General features: G+C 30.8%; 2 protein-coding genes across 2 annotated transcripts in view; one reads left to right on the plus strand and one right to left on the minus strand.

The window, feature by feature from the left end:
- LOC139512290 (geranylgeranyl transferase type-2 subunit beta-like) overlaps positions 1–14,425 on the plus strand; it is a 20,255-nt gene extending 5,830 nt beyond the window's left edge. The window contains exons 2-9 of the mRNA XM_071299794.1: positions 3,485–3,592; positions 4,622–4,819; positions 5,344–5,449; positions 8,444–8,496; positions 9,244–9,466; positions 10,597–10,685; positions 11,875–11,949; positions 12,788–14,425. Coding sequence (XP_071155895.1) covers positions 3,485–3,592; positions 4,622–4,819; positions 5,344–5,449; positions 8,444–8,496; positions 9,244–9,466; positions 10,597–10,685; positions 11,875–11,949; positions 12,788–12,925 — 990 coding nt within the window. The 3' untranslated portion in view covers positions 12,926–14,425. The remainder of the gene's footprint in view (positions 1–3,484; positions 3,593–4,621; positions 4,820–5,343; positions 5,450–8,443; positions 8,497–9,243; positions 9,467–10,596; positions 10,686–11,874; positions 11,950–12,787) is intronic.
- Positions 14,426–17,001: 2,576 nt separating this feature from the next.
- On the minus strand, positions 17,002–24,413 carry LOC139512292 (MORN repeat-containing protein 5-like). Its single transcript, XM_071299796.1, has 5 exons — positions 24,287–24,413; positions 20,512–20,659; positions 19,439–19,550; positions 17,666–17,797; positions 17,002–17,235 (listed from the first exon to the last, which is right to left on the minus strand). The coding sequence occupies exons 1-5, from the start codon at positions 24,331–24,333 to the stop codon at positions 17,141–17,143; spliced, it is 534 nt and encodes a 177-aa protein (XP_071155897.1). The 5' UTR covers positions 24,334–24,413; the 3' UTR covers positions 17,002–17,140.
- Positions 24,414–27,696: the final 3,283 nt, after the last annotated feature.

A 27,696-nucleotide genomic window follows, 5' to 3' on the forward strand; every position in this document is an offset into this window, starting at 1 on the left:
TTCGTATTTTTAATGCTAATATCTCAGCACAGAGAATAAAAATATAAGGCGACAAGGGATCCCCTTGTCTACAGCCTCGTTCTATAGAAAAAAATTCTGATAGATGTCCTCCCTGGTTTACAGCTGATTTGATATTGTTATAAAAAACTTTAACCCAATTAATTATTGATTCTCCAAAATTGAACAACTTCAAGACACTGGTTAAAAATTCCCAAGAAATCGAATCAAATGCCTTTTCGAAATCTATGAGCAGCAAAAGTCCTGGAATATCTTTTTCCTCAGTAAATTGCATAATATCATAAATTAAACGAAGATTTTCTCCAATATATCTCCCACTAATAAATCCAGTTTGATCGAAATCTATCAGTTTATCTAAAACTGTTTTAAAGCGTTTTGCTATAACTCCAGAGCCAATTTTATATACTGTATTTAATAAAGATATAGGTCGCCAATTTTTTAAGAAATGTCTAGGCTTATTTCCCTTCGGCAGGCATGTAATGATTCCTTGTTTTTGCGTAACAGATAGTTCACCAATCTCAGTACTGTAGTTCAAGGAGTTTACAACAAAAATTTTCAAATCTTTCCAAAAAAATTTAAAGAACTCTGTGGAGAAACCATCAGATCCTGGTGTTTTATTATTTTTCATATTTTTCAATATCAAACCAGCTTCCTCAATTGTTATTTCACCTTCAAGATTTTTTTTCTCATCATCAGTTAGTTTTTTTAATTTTATATCTTTCAATCCTTCTTTAAGTTTACTGAATTTATCTCCCTTTGACTTGTCTTTATTCTTGTACAAATTTTCATAAAAAGATTTTACTTCTTTTAAAATATCTTTTTGTTTTGAAATTACATCTCCATTTTCTTTTTCTACTTTTGGTATTATCTTATTTGTAAAATTTTTTGATTCTAGCCCACAAAAATAGCTAGTAGGTTTTTCACCCTCTTCTACCCATTGTATTCTTGATCGAATTATCTTCCCTTTAATTTTTTCTTTTCTTATATTTTCTAATTCACATTTTTTATTTTCCAAAATCTGTATTGAACCTTCATCTACCTTTTCTTCCAAAATAAGAATTTCGTTTCTAAGATCTTTCTCTTGTTTTTCTTTTACCTTTTTCTTATAACTTGAATAAGATATAGTTTTACCTCTAATTTCCATCAACATTGTCTCAAGAAATAAGTGACTATTAATATTAAAATGGAGATCTTCATTATTCATGTCTTCAATTCTATCTATATCATAAATTACATATTGTTTTTTAACTTCTACTATTTTTTCTTTAACAATCTTTATATATTCTGGATCATACAATAATGAATTATTAAATTTCCACAATCCTCTACCTCGATCAAAAGGATTAAATTCTAGATTTAATACAACCATAGAATGATCAGAGCGATAGCTAGGCTCGATATTACAATTTTTCAAACAGCATAGTAAATCTTCAGATAAAAGAAAAAAATCTAGCCTTGCTTGTTTAAAGGGGGTTCTTTTTCTCCATGTGAAACGCTTCAAATCTGGGTAAAGTTCACGGAAAGGGTCAATGAGACACCTTTCCTGAATGATTTCTAAAAGTTTCTCCCGAGCATTTGGGTTATTTACATGTAAATAATTATAATAGTCTATATCAGGGTTGAGAACAAGATTAAAATCACCACATATCATATAGCTATCATTACCAAAATCATCTATAATTGACATAATTTGATCATAAAATATAGGAGTATCTATATTTGGTCCATAAATAGTTACAAATGTAAAATGTAAAGTATCAACAACTAAGTCTAATACTAAATAGTTACCACCAACATCTTTTTTTTTCTTTTAGGACCTTAAACTCAAAGTTGTTATTAAACATAACTGCTACACCTCTTGAATTTGAGCTATAAGATGAAAAATAACTATCATATCCCCACATAGCTCTTATATTATTTTCATTTTCACATAAGAAATGAGTATCTTGTAAACAGTAAATATTGTAATTCTTTGTTCTTAAATAGTTAAAAACATCTCTTCTTTTAACACTATCTCCTAAACCTTGACAATTAACAGTTAATACCTTCAGGGCACACATGATATGATGTCAGTAAATACACTAGCACATAATATGACCTTAAAAAAATCTAACAGTAATATCTGATTATTCTCAATGTGTGTAAAAATACTAAAGAAAAACATTTCACCAACATAAAGATGCATAAAAATGATAAACAGGATAACTCACCATAAACTAAACCAAAACAAAATGTAATGGAATGATATTGCAGAAATGCAATAATTAATAAAAAGAATAAAGGACTGGAAAGAAAAAGAAAGAGATAAAAACAAGAATTTAGCATCAAAATGGCAGACATTTTTGATTGAATTAATGTCCAAAAAAAAAATTCTAGTTTTTTGCAGTATAATTGTTCTTTCAATTTTATATATCCTGTATATGATTTATCAGTTATGACATAGTCAACTATTTTACAAAGTGGAGACAACTTTTATAGTATTAAGATTTGTCCCATGAAAATAAGAATAGCACTTTTAACATGTTTAACAAAATAAATCAAAGTTCATCAAGACATAATGTACATGTAACAATCAGAGTAAAGTACTAAGTTAACTACTTATTTCCTTTGTCTCAATCTAAGAAAAATGTCATCAAATATATTGAACTTCAGCTGCAGACCATCAGATGTCCTTCCATATACACCACAGTTGAAGTACCATACGTCGCTGAACCATTCAAGAGAGTTAACTTACACTACTTAGAATAATATCAAAGTACCGGTATATAATTTTAAGATATTAGTCGTGTTTACTCAATAAAAGTGCAATTTAACTTTAGGAAATTGATTAGCCAATAAAAAAAAACTAATAACAATAATGTAAACATAATAAATACAGAGACAAGCGCCAGTCTGCACCAAAAACTTTTTCAACTACTAGCCTGAAGACCAATATCCTGACATTTTTCTTATTGGTCCAAACAAAGTTTTGCAAAACTTGCTAGTCCAAATGAAATTTTACTAGTCTGGGGCATCAGACTAGTGGCTAACCGATCATACTGCATGCACTTGTTTATCATTTGCTTATACATTTTGTACAAGTTTTAGAGCAAACTTTTTAAATGCTTAAAAGAAAAGTTTTTTATGAACCAAGAAAAGGAAGAATATTAAAAGTACCCACTGCCATGACTGCATGGCTATGTATACGTAGGGGACAAAGTTTGTGTCCCAGTGTGCCTTTTGGTCTTTAATAGAAGTGCTTTGAAATAAAAATCTCTAATCAAAATAATACCAAATATATATTAGCTTATAGAGTTACTGCCCTTGTACATGTAGTATACATGAAAGTGTATCTGCAGGAGCAATTTTTGTGATATTTTTTACCATTACTAGGAAGCTCTTACATGTATGGCAAGTATAGTCCAGGTCTCCTGAAAGATTACAAATTGCACATGTATTATATTATGTATACTTTTTTTCATTTCAGGGAACCCCAGTAAAAGATGTGACGATACCAGACAGTGCCCTGAGGTCCCTTATTCTACAGAAACATTGTGATTATATAGCTTCATATGGGACTAAGAAAGATGATTATGTTAGTAAATAAAGAATAACTAAGATAGAGATATGAGTACATTTTTAGCTTACATGGTTGAAAGTCTTAAGTGAGCTTTTCTCATCACTTGGTGTCAGTCTTCGTATCCTCTGTAACTTTTACAAACATCTTTTTTCTCTGAAACTCCTGGGTCAATTTTAATCAAACCTGACCACAATCATAATTAGAACATCTTGTTAAAAAATGTGTTGGATGTCTGCATTGACAACAGCTATACTGTGGATTCATTTATTTTCACGAATTGCCTAAAACTTGTATTCTCGTTGAAAAAAGTAAGTACTGGTAAGTAAAATTTTACTTTGAAATTGATTCAGCATATTGACAAACATGTTACAACACAATCTAATGAGCTTTTCACCGAATATAAAAACATGCAATAACAAATAAAACAAGGCATGCAACATGCAAATTAATAGTAATAAAACAACACCACATTTAACTCTAGCATATACATGTATTTTGCTAAAACTAAAAACATATTTATGAAGCACTATTACAGGAATAATTTTAAAAAATTTGGATCTAATAATTTATAGAGTAAAAACTTTAGCTCTTGTAATTATTAAAACGTAAAAACAAAATTTCAGTTGCAATGCAGCATAAAAAGCATAAATAATGTAACACATATTTAACATACAGGTAGAGCAAAAACAGTCTGTTTCACTCCAGGACTGAACAAGACTTCTAAAATGTGTATATACTGTAAACCAACTTATTTTCGTGGATACTTTATTTCGCGTTTACTCCTTACTAACACTTTTCACAGCGATTTAATTTCTTTATTTTCAAATTTGCTTGATGATGTTGATGTAGTTAAAAAGGTAAAGATCCAAATTGTACATATTCGCGACTATTTATATTCACGTTATTTTTGTACTTGCGAATGTCGCGAAAATTAGTTGGTTTACAGACTTTCATTGTTTCACTTTTACTCACAAAATCAATAAAAATTAGTAGTACCCCCGAATAATAATAAATCCACATTTACAATCTAATGTGTATTTACAGGAGTATTGTATCACAGAGTATCTACGTATGAGTGGGATGTATTGGGGTCTAACAGTTATGGATATGATGGGACAATTGGACAGAATGAACAAAGATGAAGTTATACAGTTTATACAGCAATGTCAACACGAGTGTGGAGGAATAGGTGCCAGTGTGGGTCATGACCCTCATTTGCTTTATACTCTGAGTGCTGTGCAGGTGAAATTTAATTTCATAAATCAGTAATTTACAACTTCAGTCAAACTTCTATATTTTGGAAAAGAAATCATACAGAACCTTTTACCGTCTTTAGTTTAAGACTACTGTTTTCATAAATGAATTCTGATAGAAAAAAATCACTTGTAAGTTAAGCATGAAATTTTCAATGCACCTAAAAAAAAGTAAAAATATATGACCCAAATTTAACTGAGATGACATGACTCTTTATGCACTTAGCAATTGTTAAGTTGATCCTCATGCATGGCCTGTTCTAATAGTTAAACTTAAGAATTATCTTGATCTTCCACTCCTCATACTTTTGTAATATGATTTTTTTTTTGCTGTGCCATTTTGTCTCATGGATGGAACCCCCCTATCATTTGGTTTTTTTTCAAGTTTACTGATGATTAATTAAGTATGTTGAAGTAATCAGATAATGTGTTTATTAATCCTCTTTAATACTCACTGTTTACATCAAAGAATTACATGTACAATTTTCAAATCCTGTTGTTTTTCTTTTACAGATTTTGACCCTGTATGATGCTACAGATACAATAAATGTAGACAAAGTTGTAGACTATGTTAAAAACCTACAACAGGATGACGGTAGTTTCTACGGTGATAAATGGGGTAAAAACATGATAAAATATTATACTGTGGATTCATTTATTGTCATGGATACCAATTTTTATACGAGCTCATTCAATTTTTTGGTCGAATATTGGTATCACGTTAGTGTTGTCGGCGGCGTCGTCGTCGTCGTCCGATACTTTTAGTTTTCGCACTCTAACTTAGTAAAAGTGAATAGAAATCTATGAAATTTTAACACATGGTTTATGACCACAAAAGGAAGGTTGGGATTGATTTTGAGAGTTTTTGTCCTGACATTTTAGAAATTAGGGTCCAAAAAGGGCCCAAATAAGCATTTTCTTGGTTTTCGCACCATAACTTTAGTTTAAGTAAATAGAAATCTATGAAATTTTGACACAAGGTTTATGACCACAAAAGAAAGGTTGGAATTGATTTTGGTAGTTTTGGTCCCAACAGTTTAGGAATAAGGGGCCAAAAAAGGGCCCAAGTAAACATTATTCTTGGTTTTCGCACAATAACTTTAGTATCAGTAAATAGAAATCAATGAAATTTAAACACAAGGTTTATGACCACAAAAGGAAGGTTGGGATTGATTTTGGGAGTTGAGGTCCCAACAGTTTAGGAATTAGGGGCCAAAAACGGGCCAAAATAAACATTATTCTTGGCTTTCGCACCATAACTTTAGTATAAGTAAATAGAAATCTATGAAATTTAAACACATGGTTTATGACCATAAAAGGAAGGTTGGGATTGATTTTGGGAGTTTTGGTCCCAACAGTTTAGGAATAAGGGGTCCAAAGGGGGGTCCAAAACTGAACTTTGTTTGATTTCATCAAATATTGAATAATTGGGGTTCTTTGATATGCCGAATCTAACTGTGTATGTAGGTTCTTAATTTTTGGTCCGGTTTTCAAATTGGTCTACATTAAGGTCCAAAGGGTCCAAAATTAAACTTAGTTTGATTTTAACAAAAATTGAATCCTTAGGGTGCTTTGATATGCTGAATCTAAAAATGTACTTAGATTTTTGATTATTGGCCCAGTTTTCAAGTTGGTCCAAATCGGGGTCCAAAATTAAACTTTGTTTGATTTCATCAAAAATTAAATAATTGGGGTTCTTTGATATGCCAAATCTAACTGTGTATGTAGATTCTTAATTTTTGGTCCCGTTTTCAAATTGGTCTACATTAAAGTCCAAAGGGTCCAAAATTAAACTAAGTTTGATTTTAACAAAAATTGAATTCTTGGGCTTTTTTGATATGATGAATCTAAACATGTACTTAGATTTTTGATAATGGGCCCAGTTTTCAAGTTGGTTCAAATCAGGATCCAAAATTATTATATTAAGTATTGTGCAATAGCAAGAAATTTTTAATTGCACAGTATTTAGCAATAGCAAGAAATCTTCAATTGCACAGTATTATGCAAAAGCAAGAAATTTTCAATTGCACAGTATTGCGCAATAGCAAGAAATCTTAAATTGCACAGTATTATGCAATAGCAAATATTTTCAATTGCACAGTATTGCGCAATAGCAAGAAATATCTAATTGCACAATATTGTGCAATAGCAAGAAATTTTCAATTGGAGTTATCTTTCTTTGTCCAGAATAGTAGTTGAATCAACTTAAATCATTGTTTTATACAATATACAATGTATATTCACTTTTACTACCAACTGATAAATTAAAACAATCTTTACAATTCAGTGATAACAAGCACTTTATTTTACATTTTAATATTTGATGATGTATTTAAATGAGTAGTTATTGTTGCAAACTCCATTAGAAATTTGAATTGAGATCAGATTTGGAAAAAGGGAAAGGGGGATGTGAAAAAAAAATGGGGGGTGGGGGGGGGGGGGGTTAAATTTTTCTCATTTCAGATTTCATAAATAGAAAGAAAATTTCTTCAAACATTTTTTTGAGAGGATTAATATTCAACAGCATAGTGAATTGCTCAAAGGCAAAAAAAATATTTTAAGTTCATTAGACCACATTCATTCTGTGTCAGAAACCTATGCTGTGTCAACTATTTAATCACAATCCTAATTTAGAGCTGAATCCAGCTTGAATGTTGTGTCCATACTTGCCCCAACCGTTCAGGGTTCAACCTCTGTGGTCGTATAAAGCTGTGCCCTGCGGAGCATCTGGTTATACCACTGCAATAATGTTTGGGGGTTCGTATAATGTTAGGATGTCGTCGTCGTCTGAAAACACATTTGGTTTCCGCACCATAACTTTAGATTTAGTAAATGGATCTCTTTGAAAGAAGGTTCACTACTACAAAAGGAAAGTTGGGATTGATGTTGGGGGTTATGGTATAAACAGTTTAAGAATTAGGGGCCATCAACAAGAATGTTTGTAGTTTCCGGACAATAATTGTTTGCAAGTGTATGGATCTCTCTGTACCTATGAAGTCCACAAAAATTGGTATCCAATGAGTAATACATTGTAATGAATCAACTGTTTGATAAGAACTGCAAAAAACAAAAAATTCAGTCTTACTATTATTGATCACAAATACAATCTGTTTAAATACCATATTGAAATTTTGTCACTAGATTTAAATCACATAATTTCCTGCCAAAGGTCATTGGTTCTCTCCAAGCAATATGGTTTCCACTGCTAATAAAAACTGGTTGTACAAAATATCTTAAATAGTGCTAAAAGTGGTGTCAAACATAAAAAAAATCAATCAATTTATAAAATCACTAAGAAACTAGTTGTACTTTTGGTGATTTATTGGTAGGATGAAAAAAGGAAACAGTCTGATCCATAGTTTAATGTCATCAAGACAGCAACCCAATGCCAAAAATTGCCATAAGACATCTAGAGGTTAACATACAGTCTTTACCAGAGTTAGGTGTCTGTGCAAAATGTCATGCTTGAAATTGACCAAAATCTATATTTACATTTTTACTTCTATCATGTCTATACATGTAGAAAAAATATTGATAGATCTGTGTTTTGATGACAATTATGAAATTGAAAATTGAAAAAAGAATGATTATTTAACTTTGCATCTTTTTACAGGGGAAGTTGACACCAGATTTTCATTTTGTGCTGTTGCATGTTTAGCGTTATTAGTAAGTATTTGATTTAGGTTAAAACATCAATTAAGGAACGACTGTTATATTCTTTTCTGTCTATAAAGAAATAACATAAGTATGTTGGGCACCCTGAATAACCCATGTAGCGAGTTACTTAAAAGTGTGCACCACAATTTTGAGGTTATTTCAAATACCCGGTAGACAGAGAAAATATTACAGTGGTTTCTTATCATGAAAAACATTATTGATTGCATGACAAAATTATGTCTATGAGCTGATAGTAAAAATACGTTCAGCAAATTAGAAGATCCAAAATTAAGTTATCAAGGTGTAAACAACTCATCAATACTACATTTTGTACAAGCAAGCATTACTTATTGATTCTTGTTTAATCATCAATTACCAGTTTAACTTAAACAGTTGTGTTTAGCTCTGACAAACAGTTTATCATTCTATTCTGTTAGATAGTTGATAAATGAGGAGTGCATTCTCCAAATGTGGATTCCTCATTCCTTTTTCAATTTATCTTGCCAAAGACCAGTTTGTGGTTTTTTCTAGTCTTTTGATAGTCACCTGTTAATATTTCAAAGATCTTTTCCTCTTCTAAACATATATAACAAAAACTTTACATTATTGACTTTTATACGGTTTCTAGATACAACTTTACAATTTCTATCAATCAATCAACAAAGCCATTTTACTTTAAAATTTACTTTTTGGCATCAAAACTCAGGCTACATACATTGTACATATTTATAAAGTTTAGATCTTCTTTTTTTCCAGAAAAGACTTGATGCAATAGATATAGAACATGCAGTAGAGTTTGTTTTGACCTGTATGAACTTTGATGGTGGGTTTGGCTGTAGACCAGGAAGTGAATCTCATTCAGGACAAATTTATTGTTGTGTAGGAATGTTAGCTATTGTAGGACAACTTCATCATATTAATGCAGATTTATTGGGTTGGTGGTTGTGTGAAAGACAACTGCCCTCTGGTGGACTGAATGGTAGGTTAAAATAGGAGAGTTTCAAGATATTTTTTGTTTCAATTTGAGGTTGGAAAAGTCATATCACATGTCAGACATTGTTTTATAGAAATAAGAAGATGTGGTATAAGTGCCAATGAGACAACTCTCCATCCAAGTCACAATGTGTAAAAAGTTATCAATAATATGTCAAATTAGGACTTCCACACTGAGCCTTGGCTCACACCGAACAGCAAGCTATAAAGGACCCCAAAGTTACTAGTGTAAAACAATTCAAATAGGAAACTAATTCCTATCTATATGAAAAATGAGAAACACTTATGAACCACATCAACAAACATCAACCACTAAACAACAGGTTCTTCTTGTTTTTCACAAAGGCTTTTTATGCATATCAATTAAATGATTTAATGATCTCACCCTTGTGAAAACTTACATTAAGTATTGATTCCAACACTGCATTTCTGTTGTTATTTGGTGAATTTTGTGTTTAAAATAAAATCTATTACAGGAAGGCAGACTATAATATTTGGAACAAAAGAAATGTTGTCGATTAAAGCTAGTTTCAAGTTGTATATGAAGTTTGAATTATTTTTTTTTTAATACTTGTGTGTGTTGTTTCTTTTGGGTTAAATGACGGTTCGTCATTTTCTCTAAGGTATGAGAGTTGTAAGGGAGATAAATTCTATAATTATGTAAAAAAATAGAAATGATATAGAATTGAAACACATAGTATTGTACTGTATATTTGATGTTCTTCAGTATGTACAGTGTAGCCTGTCTTATCTGACACACTGGGGGACCATAAAAAAATGTCGGATTAAGCAGGGTGTCAGATTACTCAGGTTTTCTCTGCAAGAATAGGCATATTATGTGTCAGTTAAGGCAGATGTTAAATTGGAATACTCAAGGGTTGAATTAGGCAGGTTTTGCTTATTATAATAATGTTCAAAATAGAATAAGCATAAAAATAATTAAAAGATAAGTCCTGAACTCTGAAATTGATATGTTTGCAACAGGTGGCTCAATATTATTTTTAAGTGAGAGTATATTTGCATTTTATTAATCTCATTATTATAATTGAACGTTATATATAATTTTCAGCGTAATGAATAGAGTCTTATATATATATATATGAATTTCTTTTGTAGGTAGACCAGAAAAATTACCTGACGTTTGTTATTCCTGGTGGGTTTTGGCCTCACTTAAAATTATAGGAAAAATACACTGGATTGATAAGGTAAAAAACATAAATAATTCATTTAAATGATTATTAAAAAAGAAAAAAACATAACAAGATTGATATACAGTTGTAGTTATAGAGGTTCAGTGGAATTATCTGAGATACTTAACTTCATGTAGGACACCAAATTTTTTCTACATTAATATTGGTATGCAGAAAATATGTAAAATTAGAAATATAGATGAAAGTTTTTTTTATCAACGCTACAACAAAAGAAAAGCAGAATGTACCACAAGGATATTCAAGCACAGAAGTTTAAGACAATTACCTAATAAAGCCATGGCAAAAACACATAATTGTCACAAAGACTAACTACTGTTTACAAATTTAAAACACAAAATAGACAACTTAGGACATCATAATTATTTAGACTACTTAGGATTGAGCTACAATAACCCAACTTAAATTCAGTGATGATCTCAGGTTTGCTGGAAGGATAAGCAGATCCAGCTCCGCATGTGAAATCAGTCATTTTACTCAACAATTAAAAAATATGTTAGAACATCTGACATGTATGACTATTGTTAAGTGTGGTTTGTCAAGTAACTTATAACAGTACTTGCACAAATTATTCACAATAAATTCCATATAATCTATGGATAAATCTATTTGAATAAAAGGGGATACTGATCAATTTAGACTTTAAATGACATGAAGTATTCAAATCTCTAATGTTTAAGAACAATTTTTCCATAAATAAGTTTACTCTTACCATTTTATTGGACTTAAAAAGACATTTTGAATTTATTTTTTGTTGATTCAGAAATTATTGCAATATTTTTTTATTCCAAAAAATGTGGCAGTAGCAGGTTTCTAATAAGTCTCCTTCATAATTTCAGTAATGATTTTACTCCACAAAGTTTTGCAAACACTGGATTCATTAATATTTGCTAGATACCAATTTTCGTGGATTTTGTGGGAACAGGGGAACCACGAATTTATTTAAGTATTCAACGAATTATACATTTTTTAATGAAATGTATGCAGACTTCAGTAAAACCACGAAATTTAATATCCATGAAAATGCAAGTTTTTCTCAATCCACGAAAATTAGAACCACGAAAATAAATGAATCCACATTAATTAGATTTGACAAGTAATCAGTGACTTGACAAAAAAAATGTATCCATAACTCTTAAGTTCAGAATTTACAGTATCATAACCAACCTTTGTCTCTCTTTTACAGGCTAAACTAACAAAATTCATTCTGGCATGTCAAGATGACGAGACAGGAGGGTTTGCAGACAGACCTGGAGATATGGTAAATGTCAACTTAAAAAAGAAAAAGACTTTTTTTGTGGGGTTAAATATAAATTCTACCACTGCATTGAGTGTGATAGGATATTTGTCCACACGAGACAATTAAGTTTTGAAATTTAAAACTTGATGCTTGCCGAGCGTTTCAAAAGCGTTTTAAAATTTAACTGTTGAGAGAATCGAGTATCGAATCAGTTTCTCTAATGATATTTTAAAAATATGCAGACAATTGTTTCCTCTTTTTGAACAACCTACAAAAAGATGTGTTCTATGTGACATCTTCAGGCATTGTCGCCTTTTTTCGTGACATTACAATAGGAATTTCAGAGGAAAGCAAGAAAATTTTACATTTTAATCTAATTCTGACCAATGTTGAACTGAGATCAAACGAATCACACGTTGATTAAATAAAAATAATCAAAAGTTCATGAAAGGGATGAATTGATTAAGAATTAGAGAAAAGGGATATAGTGTGGGTGTACATGACTGCAAACCTACGGATAAGCAAAAAACGTCTTGAATACTTCAAATTAAAAGTGTGTCCTGACAGGATTTTCTTTTTCATAAACAAACAATCACACTTCCGACACTTCTTAAGATTCTAAAAAGGCATATTTGCAAAGACTTTATGATATCCCTCTTCATGCAAAATCCCTTAAATATAATCTCTATACTTGTTTATAAAAAAAGCATTTATTTCTGGCCTCAGAAAATAACGCTTGAAACACAAATGTTGGAAAAAAATCCAATGAAAAGTGCATTTTGGTTTTTTTTGCCTCAATTTCAACAAATATTGAGATAACATTTTGACAATTAATAATTAATGATTTGTTTGATTTCAGGTTGATCCATTCCACACATTATTTGGCATAGCTGGACTTTCACTGTTAGGAGAAGATAAAATAAAACCTGTTAACCCTGTGTTCTGTATGCCTGAGGAAGTCATTAAAGGGAATGGGATACAGTTAGAACTCTTGTGATATTTATTTATAGTGCTCAGGAATTTTAAACAAAACAGGGTTTTTTAATAAACCAAATAAGCAAAGAATTGAGGAATAATATTTACGAAATTGCACAACATTGGAGAAAAAATGTTTTTGAAATTGCACAACATTGGAGGTCGGCTGTGGGAAATGTGTTACTGCAATTGATATTACCAATAAAGGAACTACATATTGAAAGAGCACGTATTTATGTTAGAAAGTGTTCTTCAACTAAAACTGATTACGCAAATGTACAAGTAGTGCTGAAAGAAATTAGATGTGCTATGAGTGTTGAAAGAGAGATAATTATTTGAAATAATTGCATGACATATGAATTAAAATGTTCTTTATTATAGTGCTTTTAAATGATTATAAGACCATGGGTACTTGAAAATACATTTATACATTCTTGATGGTAATAACATTAAGTTAAAATATGGATAGTTTCATTTTGAAATTGCATTTTGATCATCAATCTTTGATAGAAAAAATTACAAAGAAAATATCAGATTTAAATTATGTCTTCAAATAAAATTATGTTTAATATAGTGAATAAACTCAAATTTAGGTTTCATTCTTCTTTATTTTTTTAATTCGATTTTAAGTTGGGGTATATGTAGAGTTATTGTTCAGGGAAATTTATTTAAGTCGTTTATTTCAGTGATGCATTGTGTGCATTTGTTCACAAAAACCTATTTTATACTATAATTAACATATTACCATAAGTCATATATTATAGTGGGATTTAGACATAATGACAAATTTGTGCCATATATGTCTAATATAAATATGAAAAATCAACCAAATCTTTTTTTCAGAAGCCGTCATAGAATCATCAAGCACTTTTTATGTGTTTTTCTATAATTCTATTGATTAATTGATCATATTAATATGCCGTAATTTATTTATTGTTAGTGAATGATAAAGTACATTGTAATGAATAATGCTTCATATGAATGTATAAAATATTTAACTGACATCATACTTTCATGCTAGTAAATATTTTGATTAATTGGTAAATATTTTGTGATGAAAGTACCAAGTTGAAAATCAGCATCGCCATGCATACTTGCAGATCAAATCTGTGTTGTGTGAAGACTTTTGAAATAGTAATGGGTACTTTGAGAACTGATGACTGCTGATAGTCTCAGTCAGTAAAAAAAAAAATGTTTTAGAATCAGTAGCATATAATTAAATCTTGCTTTAAAAATGTTAAAGTTAACATTATTTACATCCTCAGTACTATTTTATTTCATGTACAAAATGTACTTTTAATTCGATGCATGCAAATTATAAAATGCTATTTGTAGTGAATGTGAATTTATTGATTCAACTTAGTCCAAACTTACATGATTTTACAAATTAATTGTAAAAGTTTGTTATAAAAGGTAGAATGAAAGATTTTCCCCTCAGATCATTAATCATGGTTATTGTCATTGTATGTGGATATATCATAATAGTAATGCCTGTATTTGATGTATTAAATGTAAATGAAAATTATGCCAGTTGTTATATTTAGTAGGAAGAATCTTTCAAAGTTCCTTACATCCTGGGCTTTCAAAGTGTTTGGGTTAGAGCATTCTTGTTAAAGGAAATTCCAGAAAAGCTCTGGACACATGAAATGTTTAAAGTGTTATTCTTATTTTCCAAAGTTTAGTTATTTATTATTTTCTTCCTTAAAGTATTTAAAAATTAAAATTGATAGATATTTAGATTACAGACATTGGAAAGCAACTTGATTTAATCATATTTAAAAATCTGACAACAAAATTAAACAGAAAAATAGAGTATTTGATGTTAGTTGTGTTAGAGTTGTCTTTCTTTGAGTAGAAATAAAGAAGATGGATTTCTTGTACATATTATCTATTTCATACTGCTTCAAACTTAACATAGGGCATTTTTGATGAAGCAAAATAAATGGATGAAAGTACGGATTTACAAAAAATAACATTTGTATTTGGTGGCAATATTTATGACAGGTTTTACTTTCTTATTGAAAGCTTTCAATTACTATCATGATAATTTTGTTGTAAATTGTAAACATTAACATATTTTGGATGACACAAACATTCAATGCATATGAAATGTAACTTATCCTGATAAGGATAAAAAAGAATGTACACAACTTTTGTTGATAGAAGATCTTTGATATACTGTAAATTCAGAACTTAGTGTGTGCATTTATTATTACAAGAAAGGACAAAAATGCATGAATAATTGTCTACATACAGATAAATTTATCAGATATCAGAATGCAAGTGATCATGTGATACTCACCGAGTCACATTATTTCTATGAAAATAAGGTTATGGCCAGAAATACCATGTCAAACAGACATGTATATCTTACCAGCAATCCATACACCGAATAGTGGTCCTATCACTTATAGTACAAAAGAAACCTACCAACCACAAAATCTTTGCCATTGGAAACTAGGGAAAGGTATAATGAACCCTGCCAGAGAGACATATAAAATTTACAATCATCCATACACAGAACATAGTTGACCTATTGATTACAGTATCTGATAAAACTGACAAAACCAAGATAACTTTTCATTTACCAAAGAACCATGAAAATGAGGTCAAGGTCACATGAATCTGTCAGACATACATACACACCTTACAATCATTTGCTATACCAAACATAGTAGCCCTATTGCTTATACATGTAATATCTAACATGTCTATGAAATGTATCAAATCATAAAAACTTCCAATGAACCAATAAATTAAGGTGAAGGTCAGATGAAAACAGACAGTCTGGCGTATACACCTTACAATCATTTCATACACTAAACATAGTTGACCTATCATTTACAGTATCCAAGATACTGACTTGACCCAATAACTTTAACCCTTTGCACTGATCAATGAAATGAGTTAAGGTCAAATGAACCTTACCTGATGGACATGTGGACGTTGCAAGGAACTTGAATACCAAATATAGTAGTCCTATTACTCATAATAAGTGAGTATTCCAATTTTTTATGCCCCATTTATGGGCATTATGTTTTCTGGTCTGTGCATCCGTCCATTCATTGTCTGTACGTTCGTCCCGCTTCAGGTTAAAGTTTTTGGTCCAGGTTAAAGTTTTTGGTCGAGGTAGTTTTTGATGAAGTTGAAGTCCAATCAACTTGAAACTTTGTAAACATGTTCCCTATGAAATGATCTTTCTAATTATAATGCCAAATTAGAGATTTTATCCCATTTTCACTAACATAGAAAATGATAGTGCGGATGGGGCATCCGTGTACTTGGGACACATTCTTGTTTTTCAAGCAATTACTGAGTGAACCATGCAAATCAACTTATGACAGAAGGGAACTTCATTACATAAGGTATCTGTAGACAAGTTATGAAGCAACAGGGACTTCTACCTTATGAAATATATACTTTATACAAATAGGTAAAGCCAGATTGTTATCACCATGTCTCACATTCTGGGACTTTTATCAAGAGAGACAAAAACAACATCATTAAAGTTTTATAATTTTTAATTGTTTCATGCCCATTAAAATCATGATAGTGTTTATATGAACATTCCTTATCAGTGTCAAAAATTTCTTTATGCATAGCAATTATGTTTATCACTTTTAAAAAAGAAAAAAAGAAATACATGAGTTACAAAAGTTCTTAGTAACAAAACAACACTATTTTTATTGTGGTAATATTAAGGAATAAAATCTTCACATCAATCAGGTTTGACTAAAGCATGCATCAAATACAAAATAGATCTATTAGTTTGTCGCAAATGTGTTGCTATGATGACCTGATATGTTTAAATTGAAGCATTGGTTCTGCAGTTGACTTCTCAGCCTATGTTTCAATAACTTTCAATTTCTTTTTTATAAGTATTTTGTAGGTGTAATCAAAATGTAAACAACAAAAATCTCACTTGAGTAACAATAGTTAAAATGTCTTATGTTTGTACATTAATATACATTTTTTTTAAATGAAAAACTAGTAAGTGATTATTTAAAGATGATACAATTAAACATAATATCACAGAACAGCTTATTTATCATCATCACTTATAAATAAATTTTATAAACAATAAATATTTCAGTTAAATATAAGACATAAAAAACTGGACATAAACAACAGACTCAGCACATAAATCAAACTCTCTGCATGTAACTAGATCTCACAATGTTTCCATAAAGTCATTCACGCTCATCCATCCATTACATTCATACAGGTATCAACAACATCATGCTGCTGACTGAGGTATTCTCCCTTTTATTCCTACGATCTCATCCCAACCTTTCCTGCATGTTCGTCTAATCCATTCATCCTCATCATCATCTGTAATTATAAGTGACACATTTACAGTTTTGTTAAATTTTAATCGAGGCACAGTCACTTCAAATTGATTTGTGGTTCATCTTTTATATGGTAAAAAAATTGTAAGGGTTCTGCAGTTTCTGGGTTGTTTTTTCAGTTTCTCATATCTTGTGTTTGAAAAAATCCTGTATCGTATTAAATGATATCATGTAGACATGTACAGTGTTAAAATTTTGTAAAAATAGGTGAGGCATTTGCTGAAGTTATTATTTCAAAGAATATTATTTTATTAAGTGTTATAAAGTTACTTCTTTATTCCTTTAACTAGTACTGCTAATGGTTAAAATGAAAACATAAGTGATACTATACCTCTGGTTATAAATGTGCATTTATGACAATTTTAAAATTTTAAACTTTCTATTGTAACATTTTGTCTTAACTCAAAACTCACCAGCATTTCGTAAAAATTTCTGATTATAATCCACAACAACCCTTGTATCTGGATTATAGAATCCATCTCCACAATCATAACAGCCTTCTGGTATGTCTCTGGGTGGCACTCTGTTGGTTAACTGTGATCGACCTGAAAGATATGTTTTTGGATGAATGGACAGTGGCATAGAATTAAATTGTTTAGCATGCAACAATATTAGTATGAAGTACAAACAATCACTGATGCTGGTGCAAGGATTTAACCCTAGTACAAAAAGTTAATGCAGTGATAGTATGAAATTCAAAACAGTGTAGCTGTGGCCATTGATTGACCCATCAAAATCATCCATTGACTGGGACAATTTACGTGAACGTTTATCTGTAACAACCACTGTTCATGACGTACCTACGATAGACATTTAAACTGTGGGGTCAACAAAGGTTTCTTAACGCCTTTAATTATAAAATAATTCGAAAAATTAATCAGGAATAACCTTTGTGTTTTGATTTATATAATTGATATAAATCAAAATATCGTGTTATTTCTGATTAATTTTTCGAATTACTTTATTTAGGTGTTGAGAACCTTTGGTGACCCCATAGTTTAAGTGTCTTTAAAAAGTACATAGTGAGCATTGGTCGAAACATACAAACGTTCACCTAAATTGTCCCAGTCAATGAATGATTTTAATGTGTCAATCAATGGCCACAGCTACACTGTTTTGAATTTCATACTATTTAAAAAAAGTCGTCGTATTCAGCAATTTTATTACCAAGCCATTTTAGCATTGTGGATCATGTAATGTGATGCTGTACTGCTTTAATGGAATTATAGTATAACTAATCGCCGTATTTGAATATCAAAAATAAGACAACGCGTGACCGAACGACGCATGGATTAAACGAGTGCGCAGCACGAGTTTAATCCATAGCGGCGTTCGGTCACAAGTTGTCTTATTTTTTATATTCAAATACGGCGAATTAGTTATTCTTTTTATTACATTGGCAAATGGCTTTTTTTTATGAAATTAATGTAGAAAATGTAAGGAACTATATCTTTTTCCTACGCATTGACAATTTGTTTTGATCCGACGTTATCGACGTCTTGACAATGCCTATTGTTGTATGACGTCAGAGAGTGAAATAACCACGTTTATTTCACATGTGAAATTATCGGTTTTTATCTAACTGGGAAATCAATGTAATTCATTGCAACCAATGTTAATAATAGTATTTATCTTTAAATAGTAAATATCTGTAAAATATGTACACAGTATAATGTACATACATGTATCAAATATAATTTCAATAACAAAACAATGTACACAAATAGCCCAAAAATTTGGTAAATTACCAATGTGTTGTCTCTTGTAATTTTTGACAAATTTGTACTTTGTTTTTGTAAGTTCATCATCTTAAGGCTGTAGTTTATTTTTCTTTGCATTGCATGCAGTCTTGAATACTAATTTTATATCCTCCATGTTTTTCATTAAAATGTTCGCCTTTTCCTTTGAAGTGACAAAATGGAAAAGAAATGGTCTTTTCTGATTTTTTTTGTGTCCTTAGTATTTTCATTACTTATACCATACCTCCCCTTTTGTTGATCATCGTATAATCAAACTTTAATATTTGTGTAATATGAAGGTATTGTGTTCATGCCAACTTTTCAGTATTCTTGTTAATAAACAGTCACAGCACATCATTGTGTTTTGTAAGGGAGATAACTACTGTTTTAAAATATGACAGCATATAAAAGTGACATAACATTTTAAATATAGTTTTGTAGACCTACCTGCAGGTTTTAAACCATTACAGATTTCTGTATAAAATCTTCTATCATAACCATCACAATATTCCCAATTCTCTTCTTCATATCTTAAACCATCAGCAAATGTGTATTTACCCTGTAAAAAGAATTAATTATGATGATTTTTCACAGTATTAATGACAAATTTTACTGTAATTAATATTTTCAACATGTCATACAGTATGATACTTTAGAGCTATACTGTTTTACAACAACTTTTCTCCACTTGGTTATCAATTCAACTTTAATGATTGATTGGACAAGTATGAGGGTCATTCTTCCAGCTGCGCATACAAGGGCATGCATATCTAAAAAAATAAGCTTGCATTTAATTAAAAGAAAAATGGAAAGTTTGACCAGGAACTTTATGATCTGCCTAAATGAATTGTACCGAATTGATTTAGCAGCATACATGCTCATGTTAAAAAAAAAATAATGTATAAGCAAACAGTGTTTTTCTCATTTATTTGAGGTTTTTTAAAAAGTTACTCAGGTTCCTTTAGATTATAGCTATACATCATTAATAAAGAATTGTACTTTAAAGAAGATGAATAAAACATGAGCAAAATACTTGACATATCTACAAATTACTTCAGATGCTGAACTTGATTAAGAATCAATTAGTGAAAATAGAATCTATTATTACCTTATTCTAGCTTTCAGAGATAGATAATTTATCATCCAGAAAAGATTATAATTATTACAATAACAATCAATGTTATCAATGTAAAATGAATCAATTAGTCACATATAACAGTACATTATTTTTTTTTAACTTTAGAAATCTATAATGAGAGTCCATGGATTTGCAAATATCTTGCTAGATGCACAAAAGTTTGCATTGAGGTTAAGGTGATACCAAACACACACTTTATTGGAAAAAATTCATTGGACATACATTAATAGTAGTTTGACAACGCTTATAAATTTTTATCATTGAGAAGCTTAATATTTCCTTAACAATAGATCGTGATTTAAAAGTTCAGCTGATTTTTACAGTTATCTCCCTGTAGTGTTATATACAATGTACCACCTTAAAATCTAATACACTTGCATACCTCTATGGCAATACCGTTCTCCCATGACGCATCATATTTACTACCATTTGGGAAAAATAATGTTCCTTTTCCATGAAACATACCATCTTTCATATCACCTTCATATTTTGTTTCTGTTGGAAATTCATACTTTCCCTTGCCCTCCATCCTAAAAAGTAAATTAAAAGAATTAGTAAAATTAAAAACTTACTAGCATTGTATAAGTTGGAATTAAGATAGTACAAAAAAAAAAAAAAAATCAAAGACACTGTTTCAATTTTTTTTTAAATGTGTGCTTCAATTTGTACCATGGAGTATATTGCACTGAATTTTTTTTTGTGTAAAATGCATTGCTACATGTCCCATCAGTATTTTTAAATTTATGTGAGCATTTAAAAGTCCATCAGCATCAGTTTAAGAAAATGTGTGAGACATAAGACTTATAATTGTCTGTAGTTGAAGACTCATCAGACTATAAAATACCCCTTAGATATCTTATTATTATTGGTTTTATTGACTTGCTGTCTCATTAGTGTATACATTATCAGTATCACACATCTTCTTACATCAATACCTATTCTGTGCAATAAACTTTTAAGAGTAGTGGTTTTCATCTTTGATCTTCAATGTTGTTTTACAATTGTCAATAAAGATATTTAATGTAATTATCTGATAGTATCATTCATTGTCAAATCTAAGGTTGCTCACATGTACATGTATGTTTACATTTTTCTTTGCAATTTTTTCATTCCTTTTAGTTTAAATTTGAGTTATAGGACTATTTTTTGTAAATTGGTAAACATGGTAAAGCTTAAAGGTTATCTGTTATTCAGTATACAAATAAGGAGGTGTAGTATTGTTCAGTATATAAATAAGGAGATGTGGTATGATTGTCCAGGAGACAACTGCCCACTAGATTTCAAATAAAGTGGGTGTAAGCAATTATATAAGGCAAGCCTACAGTCTTCTACATTGAGGAAAATTTTTAACTCATACTGTAGTCAGATTTATAAGTCCCCAATCTGAAATGATTTAAACAAGAAAATTAACAACCTAAGTTTAAAAAATCAATTTACGAAAAACAAATACATACACGTATATGTATATCTAAAGACCATGGGCATGAATTCCATAGCGATTTTTTTTTAATTTCATAATTTGTAAAATGTAATACATCTACACTATCATGACTATCAGCAGTAGAAATCCACAAAACAGATATCTGACGACATTACTGCCTTGTATATTTTTCTGTAGTTTTAACACTGCAAAAATCATTGACAGTATTTGAAAAATGATTTATACAAACTTTGTCATCCATCACCATGATCATTGGTGACAGTGTTAAAAAAAATCCAAAAATCCAGGTTTTAAAGTTATATCAGTTTGAGAACAACCTCTCAACGTAATGGCTATTCCTTTTATGGGGGTACATTTCAAATAATAATTTGTTTTTATTTTGTAAAAAACATGTCTTCCTACAAAAAGGCCCGTTTAAAGGGCACATATGTATATTGTTTGAAAAAAACTTTCCCCAATGATGTCAAAGAACTATATGGTATTATATGGTCAAATCATATCCAAGAATTTTGAAAGATACATGTACATGGACTTATATCTTCTTAATTATCTAAAAAAAAAAGGTGTTCCAATATGATATTTCCCTTTTTAATTTAGCATATATATTATTTTATATCTTTTCTACCAAAGCAAAATCACCCCTTGTCTTGTGGGTAAACAGAAAAAAAAGTCACAAAATTCCTAGGAAAAAAAGTCAAAACATAATTTATGTTTGGGTAAAATTCAGCTGGATTTTTTGTAAGCATAGAAAATAATCTGAATATACTTGAGTAGGATTAATTATCTTAAGTGGTAAATTCAAATGCGTTTTTTCAAAAAACAGGGAAGCTAGTTGTTTCCTTTTCTTTGAAATTTGAAGAAATTCAACAAAGTTCCGAAGCGAATTACGAGGAAATTTCAACATTATTAGAAGTAGTCACTCAGAAGAAAAGAACTTTAGATTCGCCAGTAGAAAATCATACCAAAAATTATAATTTCAGACAACGGTTCAACATTTATTGCAGCTGCAAAGCAATTTACAAGATCATCATCCGTTATAGAAAAACTAAACAACTTCGGCACTACATGGAAGTTTATACCAAAAAGAGCACCGTGGTATGGTGGCTTTTGGGAGAGGCTTATAGGACTAAAGAAGGACTGTATCAAAAAGGTATTAGGGCGTTCATTGATTCAGATTGAACTATTAAGAACCATTGTTACGGAAGTTGAAGCTGTACTCAACGACAGACCTTTAACATACGTATCATCGGACCCGTTAGATGAATCGCTCACCCCGTCCCACTTACTTTACGGACGTAGAATAACATCACTACCTTACCCTACGAATCAGGAATTGGAACATTCACAATATGATATGACACATAAATCTACGAATAAACTGTTTAAGATGAAATCACAGATTATTCAAAGTTTTTGGTATAAATGGAAACATGAGTATTTAACAGCTCTACGAGAATATCATCGCAATACAGGGAACAATAAACAGCTGATCAGCATTGGAGACGTGGTACAAATCTATGAAGACTCGCCAAGGATCAAATGAACACTAGTCGTTGTAAAAAAAACTCAATGTAGGAGGAGACGGACTTGCAAGATCTGCCGTCATACAGACCAAAAATTGACTAACATAGCGTCCGATCACAAAACTGTACCCACTTGAAGTTAGTTTGAATAGCGATGATGACAATACATATATGTACCGTGCAATTAAAACATGTCGCAAAGCTAAAATGGTTGCCATGGAGAATATAAAGAAATGGACTAAGTGAATTATACAAAGAATTTAAATGTGTTAATAGCGAGATTCAATTTAGGTTGTCATGGAAATTAATTAATTTGAGAAATGCTTAAACATGTTAAAGTTTTCAGTTATTTTCTTTTCTTAATGGTTAAATTCAATGTTTTTTGCTAATTTCACTTTTGTATGGCCCCCAGTATATCGTAAATATCGCACACTTTACGTTTACTATGTACCACGCTTTAATTTATGTAACGTCACCTTGACGTGTTTACTATGCTTTTCTAATACATCTATCAAATAGTCAAGACGTCTTCTTCTTCTTTTATTTCTTCTACCAACTTTATGATAATTAATGAGCCCAAGTTGTATTTCATTGCCATGGCTAGTCCGAGATTACTCTGACGTCCAAAGGCTGTTTTGCCAGACAAGCTGGGGCCGTGGGACGTCAGAGCTCGTCCCATATCAAAAAGTGGATATTTGCCCACCCAAAATAGATGCGCTGCTTCGTCGCTTCTGATGCCGACGGCCTTGGAATTATATAAATCGGGCATCAATCTGTTCATTTTTCATTTATCTCTTCATTTATGTAAGTTTCACGTACCTGCCAACCTTTATTTTTCCAATTTTTTTGGGTGGGCAAATATCCGCTTTTTGATATGGGACGAGCTCTGACGTCACATGGCCCCAGCTTGTCTGTCAAAACAGCCGTTGGACGTCAGAGTAATCTCGGACTATGCCATGGCTTCCTACCAAAAGAGGGAGTGAAAGGTCTACAAAAGTAAAATGTGCTACTAGAAGCTACTAATTAATAAAAGCCAAGTGTTTACAAAAAATGTACGCTGTTTTCTTCATGTAATATTTTCATGGTTTCAATGTCAACATGCTAGTATTGTGATCTTAATGGATAAAGATCAAGTTGACTTGGTGAGTGCATGTTTAAATGTTATCAATATCTGATATTCTACTGATATTAACCTCCCATTTTTGTGATCTCCATCATAACTGCTGCCTGTGTACTCCATTTTGCCGCAATATTTTGTTGTCAAGGAAAACGGAAGTTGTATAATTTATATAACAAACGTCGGATATCATAAATCCGAATAGTGTTTACGTATACTGTGATGCATGTTTTTAATAAAAACAAATCATTTACACTGAGCTATAAAGTAAATTTTCTGAATCTATGTGGTGTTTGGACTTAACAATAGATTCCACATAATACAGTTATTCCGTATATCGTCAGGTTATCGGAATTCCAAAGGGGACTATTAACTGTGCACCACTTATAAATGACTTATTGCGGACCTGCCAGTTTTTGTATTGCTATGAGTTACAATTTATGACAAAAATCAGCAAAGACCCATCGAAACAACATCTGATACACAAATTTAATAATACTTTTAGATATTTGGATGATATTTTGGCTCTCAATAATGACGACTTCAGTATGTATACAACACGTTCTCATCTAAAATTAGAAATTCTCATTAACGGTAATTTGTCATAATTCGTACTCAAATAGGTCGAATTATTGCTCATTAGACAAACTTATGCAAAAAAGAGAAAAATAAAGGAAAAAACACATTTAAAAAGATTTTTATTTTATCAAGCACTTGGAAATCGTGAATCTGGCATTTTAACACCTTTGTATGCTGAACTGAATTGTAATAAATTAACTTGCATTTCTCAGGCCTGTATGCTAGCATACGTACCTGGTGTATGCTAATGTCTACATTTAATTAATACATTGTATTTCTCAGGTATGTATGCTAGCATACGCACCTGGTGTATGCAGAACAGCAAATATTGAATCAGATGTTGTATTTCACAGGTCTGTATGATAGCATACGAACCTGGGTTTTTAAAAAAATCCTTTACGTCAGTATAGTTGTGGTTTTACTTTATTGCCGATTTCGAGGTTTTTTTTAAAACTAAAAGCCTACCACTGACCTCTTTATTTTCTCCGGTTGGTGAACAGAAAAGCGTTAATTTACAAGGCAAACCGGTAAAGCGTTCACTGTTGTAAATCTATAAATGAAAACCAATTCCCAAGTTCCATGACTATGATCGCTTTATTGACCTAACAGGTATCTGTTTTGTTTGCAAATTAAAATTACGGTAAAAAGAGGCGATCATAATTTGTGCAAGGTTCCAAGTTCGAAGTTGTTGACAAAAATTTATATGACGTCAGGGACCTTCTGACGTAAGGCGGAGGGATATAGACGGATAGCATTGACTTACGAAAGTTACTTTACCTGTACACTTAATTAGAATAATAGCAATTGATTACAAAACAACCTGTTTTGTTTATACTTGGTATTGGTAATTATTAAAAAGTCAAAGAAAAAAGGACTATTTATCTGCGGAGTCACGCACTCCATCTAGATGACGTCATTTATAAATGTAAACAATTTGAATGATCAATGAAGGAGTTCCCCTCACGGAGAAGAAAATGGACAAAAATACGCTCTATTCAGTTGGAAAGCAAGTCCTTCGATACGGCCGTTGTCGTCAAGCTCTATCAGCAACAATAGCAGGGGGAATTAATTAGGTGGCGCTACAGTCGTCCGTAACGTCAAAAAGTCCGCCAAATCAATCGGCTAAAAGATTGACGTTTAAAGTATTTTTTGCAACTTGTCATGCTTTTATTATAGTTAAATTTTAAAATTTGTAGGTTTTGTGACCAATATAATTTCTTTACGACATACAAACATTACAAAAAATAGCTTGTGAATGCTATTCCTTTATCCTGTCCGTTCTAAAAAAAATAGCCATCTTTTTAGTTCGCCAAAAAAAATCGATTTTTCCTAATTTGACGTTTGCGTATCCAAATACAGAAAAGAACGTTTATAATCTTAAATGAAACCGGGAAACCTATTTCAAATTCATACACTGTTTTGAAGCCATCATTTTTTACTTTTATACATCAATTTTAGTGACCACCAGCCATGTCAATTTGTATCTGGTTTTAGCTACGTTTCTACTTCAAAACAGTGAAATTTAGCTTCTTTATAATTGTACCTGTTTCAAAGTGCTCTAAAATACTGATTTTATTGAAAACATGAATGAAATTTTGATTAAAAGTTGTGGATTTTCACAATTCCATACGATACTTGTATTTTAAAGTAACTAAAACCCCTTTTGATCCCCTACACAAATTGACGGTGACAATGTTTTCTTTTTTCAACATACGTCATGAAACGTTTATAACAAAATATGTGTCAGGGTCATGTGCATAGTAAAAATTTACACATTGGAAATTAAAGTGAAACGACAAACAAAGATCCTCTTTATTGTGTTAAAACTAAACGTCTTGGAAAATTCTGACAGATCTGACAAATTATTGATAGCCTACTGGATGGATGGACAAAAGCACAAAAGTAGCAATAGAAAATGCATTGCAAAGAAAATTCTGTAGGAAAAAAAACATATGAAAAAAGGAAATGAAGGTCAGTTAATAAAATCTTGTTTATATTATTATCTCTTTACTTAGTAAGCTATTATATTTCCATTCTCAATTTTATAGTAATAAGAGCAAAAACTAGCTTATCTATGAGGCGCCGTTTTACTATTTAATACTTATTTTCTGATATCAAAAAATGATTTTCTGATATCAAAAATTCTATTTTTTGATATCAGGAATTCGATTTCTTGATATCAAGAAATAAAGCATATTTTCTGATATCAAAAATTCGAATTCCTGATATCAAAAATTCATTTCTTGATATCAGGAAATCGATTTTTTGATATCAGAAATTCGAATTTTTGATATCAGAAAATATAAATTATTTTTTGATATCAAGAAATAGATTTTCTGATATCAAAAAATGATTTTGTGATATCAAAAAATCGAATTTCTGATATCAAAAAATCATTTTCTGATATCAGAAAATAAGAAGTAAATGAATAAATGAAGGCTCCCTGTGCGTCAATTAAAGCATTCAAACTCAGCCATGAGCCCAAACATCAGGGAATATGTGAAATAATGTTTCCGGGTATACCAATTATTATGGGGTCTTACTAAAAAGCGCCCGGGGAAAAGAAAAAACGCCCGGGGGAGGGGGGGGGGGGGGAGGGGAGAAAAAATGCTCCCGGGGAAAATATATAGAAATTGCGTTGGAATGAGACAACTTTGTGTCGATGAAACATTTGATTTTTTTTTGCAAATTCGGATAATAGACATTTGTAATAAAGCACAAAAACAAGTATGAATGTTTCAATTTAAACAATAATATATGAATACTATTTCGAAAGACAGATAATAATGGATCACAGCTTATGCTGAAGATTTATACAATGTTAGATATCAAAAGACATGTTTTTCAAAAACGATATCAAAATAATAAATGCCAAAACAACTTAAAATTCACAGATAAATATTAATT

The sequence above is a fragment of the Mytilus edulis genome, chromosome 2, assembly GCF_963676685.1.
Source record: "Mytilus edulis chromosome 2, xbMytEdul2.2, whole genome shotgun sequence".
Classification (NCBI taxonomy): domain Eukaryota; kingdom Metazoa; phylum Mollusca; class Bivalvia; order Mytilida; family Mytilidae; genus Mytilus; species Mytilus edulis.

Excerpts from the sequence above, each read along its gene's own strand:
- LOC139512292 (XM_071299796.1), bottom strand. The coding sequence starts at position 24,333 with ATGGAGTACACAGGCAGCAGTTATGATGGAGATCACAAAAATGGGAG. Across the intron at positions 19,551-20,511 it reads AGAACGGTATTGCCATAGAG|GGTAAATACACATTTGCTGA; the intron begins GTATGCAAGTGT and ends TTCTTTTTACAG. Across the intron at positions 17,236-17,665 it reads GAAATTTTTACGAAATGCTG|ATGATGATGAGGATGAATGG; the intron begins GTGAGTTTTGAG and ends TTATAATTACAG.